Consider the following 6506-nt stretch of genomic DNA (forward strand, 5'->3'; position numbering starts at 1 on the left):
ACATTCATAGTGGGTAGCCAGTGGTTGATTTGATGAGAATAAATTTGGCATCTTGGGGAAATACTTAATAGTGAAGTGTGTTGCTAATTGATTTGATGCCCACAAGTTGAACACTGCCAGCTGAGTATCTGGAGCTTTTACAGCTTAGAAAAGGAGCTGGAATGTGATCGATGCTTGTCATGAAGAAATGTATTTCTCACCTCCCAAGAACACGTTGCTGTCTGGTCAATGTGGTGCAGATGAACACTGCTTGGGAGGAGCTTGTAGGTGGATGGAAAGGGACAGATAGGCACAATCCATTAGGGTACAGAAATCCCTTAAGATAAAGACTGTTTATGCATAATCCAGGGAGGCGCACAAGCTGGCCACCAATGTTTTCACTACTTGTGAGATTATTTTTGGTCTAAGGACAGTGTTTACAGGTATACTTCCCCCCCGCCATGTATTTGGAAAGGGAGCTGGGAGCCTTGAAAGTCACAGTTTTGGACCACATCTTCCTATGAGCATCAAAAAGTGAAATTACCTTAAATCCACATCAGTGGCAACATGTGGGTTTCCTCTTGAAGTCTGGTTGGGAGTTGACACTCATAAATGTGTGAAGTGTTCTCTCCTATTATTGATCAACAGGAAGTTTATTTCAGTGTAGAGTCAGAACAAAAACTACAGAGAAAAGTAAAAGCCCATTTCTTATCTAGGGTAACAAAATCTTTTAATGTTGAAAATGTAACTGTTGAAAAATGAGTTTGAAAGACAGCTTTATGCTCTGGCAGTACTAGTGGTCTTCTTAGTTGAGGTTATGAAAAAACTTTAATAACTCTTTTAAAACTGGGTTGTTGGATCTCTGACTTGTAAGTGGAATGTGATTTTAAATGATTGCCTTCATGAATGCAAACAAGCTTTCTGACAGTATATTTTAGGATACTAATAATGAAGACAGTTGCATAATGGGAGCCCTTTCCTGCAATTTGAAAATAATAGCAAACTTATTGTGTGAGATGAAAAAGAAGTATGGTGCTAAGCTTGTTTTACTGGCATATTGTGAATCTCTGTTTCTTTGATTACAGCTGTTATTGCTGGCGGAGTTATTGGTTTTCTTTTTGCAATCTTCCTTATCCTGCTGCTGGTGTATCGCATGAGAAAGAAGGATGAAGGCAGTTACGACCTTGGTGAACGTAAACCATCCTGTGCTGCTTATCAAAAGGCACCAACTAAGGAGTTTTATGCATAAAATTCCTATTTAGTGTCTCTATTTATGAGATCACTGAACTTTTTTAAATAAAGCTTTTGCATAGAATAATGAAGTTTTTTTTTCATTAAAGAGCCGTTATGGCACCTTTATGATAAAACCCCATTGTATTTAAAACTTTTCACATATTCGTTTAAAAATGTAAAATTAAACCTTAACATTTGCAGTGTTCTGTGAATAACAGTGGCAAAGCATTATTTTATAAAACCATTGATGTTCACTGAATGATTTTTAAAACTTTATGCATAAATATAAAATAATGAAAATTATTGTTTTATCATATGGTTCAATGAAAGTTGTTTAATTTTGGTCAGCATGTCTCAGATTGATCTTACAAGTTAGTTTTTATTTCATTAATTTATCTGTTTCCAAAAAAATGCCTTTTTGTAGTTGTCATGGTGCAATTTGTCTTCAGATAATTCAGATAACAGTAACTTCTAGTGTAAATGTAATTTTTCAGCTATGTAAACTTCAACCTTCACTTTGTATGAATTTAAGTGTCAGAATATCAATTTTACACTTTCCATTGTTCCTCAGCGTACCTGTAGCTTCAGTGAGATTTGTAACAGCAAATTAATGTGTATAATTGGATTATTACTACAAACTGTATAGTCACATTCTTACTAAACAAATCTCCTGTAAGGAAGATTTGTAGTAAGCTACTGACAAACCTAAGCAAACCCAAAGACTCTAACAGTATTTTGAGAAGTTGCTGCAGATTTCTATGGCCACTGTATTTGTTAATTATTTGCAATTTGAAGGTACAAGTAGAGGTTTAAATTTTTGTTCTTTAAAAATGCATTTAAGTTGTAAACGTCTTTAAAGCCTTTGAAGTGCCTATGATTATATGTGACTCGTTGCAGACTGGTGTTAATGAGTATATAACAGTAAAAGAAAATGTTGGTATTTTATAAGCACAGACAATTCTAATGGTAACTTTTGTAGTCTTACATGGATAGACATAATTGTAATTTGGGAACATAAACACTACTGAATAAATCATGTGGCCTAATACTGAGAATTCTATTGTGATATACTTTGTATGTTTTTTCATTTTATGTCTGTTTGCTTATGTTTTAATGTCAAGAGTACATCTAGTAGATCTTAAAAATCCAGACCAAAAAAGAAAGGCTCTTGATCAGGGTGATCCTCACACCAGATTTATTGCTAAGGTGGCAGAGAGACGTGGGAATATTTTAAGTCTTGCATCTGGTGTATTAGCTGTGAGACATTCAACTTTTGCATTATGTTTAATGGCGGTGTGGACATAGGCCTGTTCTTCCTTCAAATGTTGTTTTCCCTACTGTAAAATTCAAAGGAGTACCCCAGTTCATTTACTGTGTGTATTTGTTTTTTATTTGTTGCTTGTGTTTGTGTTTTCCCTGTCCTTTTGAAGAATTTTGGTTTATTCTGCTCAGACTCCAGCAAAAGAGTTGAGACAAGTGGAATATTTTCATAAGAGAAGAAAGAAATATCGCAGGTAGAAGAGAGAAGTGTCTGTTGCTTAGACCCTAGATAGGTGCTGGATAGAGGGACACAGGGAGAAGGCGACAGTCTGCCTCCTTATATTATGCTTTGTAACAGACAAATGGCTTCGTCTTCTGCTCTGTTGACCTCTTCATTTTTTATTTTTGAGATTCCCAAAATACAGGTGTTCAGGATGTCAAGCTGAAGTGCTTTTCGGAAATGGCAATGTATTGTAAATAAGATCTGGTAGCTCTTCCGATAAGAGTTGTGCAACTTGTACTTGTTGCTGTCCCAAGTTCAGTGGTCATTTAGGAACCAACAAATGCTATCCTGTGCTAAAATATTTAATATATTGCTTTTTACTTATACTTAACTGGCAAGTTTTTCAAAGCCATACAAGTTCAGCAAGTAAAAACAGGGTAAGAATTTAACAGGTATATCTTGTGCAATATTTAGTGAACTTCAATTAGTAAAATAACTGCTTGAAATAACTGTGCCAAGAAAAGAAAATTTCTGGCAAATGCTGTGCCACTGCTGTAAAATAAAGCATTTGTTAAAGTGCCAAAATAAAGTCTACTATGCCTAAACTAATACTTTATTTGTATAGTCTGACATCCAGTTTTTTGAAGGCCATTTTGCTTAAGGTAGTAGATCTGAATTTCTTTCAAGGGTGCAATGAATATTGCTGTAAGTATAGCTATAAATATTAAACACCAGATAAACTGTCTTCTTCATAAGCAAATGGATGATAAGTAGTTGTTTTGATTTTATGTATGTATATATGCCTCTGTGTCTGCTGTACAGGCCACTTTATCCAACATAGACATCTGTTGTAATTATGCAGACTACCAAATATTATGCTTGTCTGGTTCCTCCTGCATTTGTTTACAAACAGAAGCAAAGGTTAATTTTCAGCTTTATTTCACCATTCGCCTTTTTGTCCCCTGCACATTCATTATCTACTCTGTTGTATGCAGAAGAGGTTTAATTCTTCAGCTGTGTACGTGGACCTGAAATGTTGCATCTTCCCACTTTCCCTAACAAAAACCTGAAACTTTTGAACATGCAGTAAGCGTGTTAATAGGATTTATCATCTCATGATCTCTTTGCCTTTCTGTTTTCAGTGCCAAACTGTACTATTAGGGAAAAATTCTAACAGAACTATCATCTCAATTATAAACGTAAGTTCAGTTTTCATCAGTCTGAAAACCAGTCTGATGCATACACCCGACTCCCAACAATGCTGTTCTGAAGAAATTGGCAGCCCATGTGTGTCTCTTATGCTGAGGCTTCCTAGCACAAGTTGGTATTCAGTTTCCTTTCCCTTTTGTTCTCTGCTTCCTGGATGTGTTTCTAGCAATACTCTGGCTACTCGTGGATGTTGCTGGGCAGCTGGCAGTCTCGGTGCCAGGCTGTGGTGCTGCGCCACCTGCCCTCAGCTAACCATGGCTTTTCCTAGAGACCCTTGGCTCTGCTCTGCTGGAGCCATTCTAACAGCTCTGGAATTCCTCAGCAATCTGATACAGTGTCTCCTTGTGATTGATAAGCTCTAGTGTTTATCAAAATGTCACTTTGCTTTGATTTACCTTGTGTAATAAATTGTTACTTCCTCTTAGATTCTTAGTAAAAGAAGCCAAATACAACTAGGGTGAAGCTTATGTGAAAGAAGGCTCTTGCCTCAGCTTTATTCGTGGCAAAATAACTTCAGAAGTTGAGTACATGGCTCCTCTGCTTGCCAGCTTTATGAGTGAATTGTAGCACTCATGTTTACAAGCTGCATGGCTAGTTTTTTCTTCACTTTGAGCATTGCACTTCACTGAAATAGGATAAATTAAAATAAAAATTGTTCTCTTGCATCTCCTAACAAGACAGTAGCATATTTGTAACTTTGACTAGTTGTTCCTTTTTTTTTACTTAAAGCTATGTATTGATAGGATGGTGAAGTGGAATCTTAAATGATAGATACTATTCTTCAGCAACATAATGGAATACAGGAAACTTTTGTAAGGAAACAAGTATCCAGATAAACATTAAATAAAAACTATTGGAGTGAGGCAGATGATTGTATTATGCTGAGTATTCATGTATTTTGTTTAAGTAAGCGAGAAGCGAGGAGGAATCCAAGGAGGAAAGCTCTCTGTGGAAACTATTATTCTTCTAGATGGAAATAATATAGCAAATTTTTTTAGACTTGCAATCAGTTATATTTGTTGATTAGCACTTGCTTAATCAGACTGGCATAATTTCCTTTAAGGAAATACTTGTTGTCCACTTTTAATGAGCATTAATATTAATTTGGTTACACTTAAGCTCTTGGCTGCGTATCGCAGAGCTCTGAACTTTGGTGTGAAAAGTCCGTGCTGGGAACCTTTAGAGCATTGCCTTTCCAAAACTTTCACCAGACTGAGTGAACACAGCTTTGCTGTACAGTTCATCTGAGAAAAGACACAGCTAGTACACCACTTCCTGGCATGTCTTCTGGTTCTGGGATGGTTCGTGGCTGGAGCAAGAGAGGGTATGCTGACATGTGCATTTGATTTCCTCACAGCTCTCAGGCTGACCAGGCACTGGGTTCAGCTGCGTGGGTGGGAGTGGGGGAGCTGTAACCCAACACTGCCAGGGGAAAAAAGATGCTTTGCTGAGGTTTCTTCCTCTGTGAAGTTAAGTAAGTTGTGTATTTTTTGCTTTGAAATCAAATAAATGATAAAATTTAAGCTCAGTAGAGCTAGAAATGGAGATGTGGGTGCCTGCCCTGACCCCTATGAACTAATTTCACATGTGCATCAGATGTGCCAAGTAGCTGCTTATGTGGGTGGAAATCTGAAAATCCCTCTGTGTACTTGCAGTATCTGAGTTTTAGTTTATAGTGGGAATGGGGGGAGGGAACAGGGCTCCTTTAAAACTGCAGACATTAATTGGGGGTGAGTGGAAAGAAGGCAGGAAGAGAAACTGTCCTGACAGCCCCTGTTTTCCACTGAAAGTTGTAAGGCATTTTGTTTTCTTGAGTTGTTACCATTGCACTGAAATTGTCCTTCACAGAGAGAATCTATAGGCAGGAGAGCGAGCAGGTGCTGGTGTCACATCCCGAGGGACGCTCCTGGATGCACCAAGCTTCCCAGCACATCAGAGATGTTCCCAACCACAGCTTCTGCTGGTGGCTCTACTCTGGAATTCTGGTTACAGCAAAGCAGCTGAAGGACCTGCAGGACTGACCCTGTGCATATCCTGCTGCCCACACGAGGTGCTGGGAGGCTGATGGGAGGCAGTGGCTGGGGTGCTGCGCTGCACATGGAAGGCTCTGGGCTGTGTCTGTGGCAGGTGGGAAGAAAAGGATGAGATGTGCAACAGGGGCTTTGCAGTCGAGACATGCTGCCTATTGAAGCAACTTTCCATTTCTTTCCCATGCTTGGAAGATGTCATACTTTCACTACATTGGACTCTTTTGATATATCTTTTGGTGGCATAGTTTGCACAACTCTTTAGTTTTTTTAATTCACATTGCAGCTTTAAATCTGTAGATATAATAGATCTGTAAAATGCAGTAGTTTTACTGGGCCTGAGCGCCTCTGTCTCTCATGACTAAAGGTCAGGTCTGAAGAATTCCTCCATCCTGGCAGTTCAGCCCTGGCCTGGAATGAGAGGAAGTCGGAATGTTTGTGAAAAACGTTTGGAAAAATATTGCAAACCTGTAATATTTTGTTGAAAATAAACAGAGCCCAAGTTCTCTGTAGGGGGTGACTTTAATTAATTTAGATTTCTTCTGGGTTTTTTTCCCATGGATTTTTATTTGATG

General features: G+C 38.1%; 1 protein-coding gene across 1 annotated transcript in view; it reads left to right on the top strand.

Annotated features, from left to right (window-relative positions):
- The window catches only part of SDC2 (syndecan 2), a 59020-nt gene extending 56753 nt beyond the window's left edge, over positions 1-2267 (top strand). The window contains exon 5 of the mRNA XM_030266454.4: positions 1065-2267. Within this exon, the coding sequence (XP_030122314.1) occupies positions 1065-1228 (164 nt within the window). The 3' untranslated portion in view covers positions 1229-2267. The remainder of the gene's footprint in view (positions 1-1064) is intronic.
- Positions 2268-6506: the final 4239 nt, after the last annotated feature.

The sequence above is a fragment of the Taeniopygia guttata genome, chromosome 2 (genome assembly GCF_048771995.1).
Source record: "Taeniopygia guttata chromosome 2, bTaeGut7.mat, whole genome shotgun sequence".
Lineage (NCBI taxonomy): Eukaryota > Metazoa > Chordata > Aves > Passeriformes > Estrildidae > Taeniopygia > Taeniopygia guttata.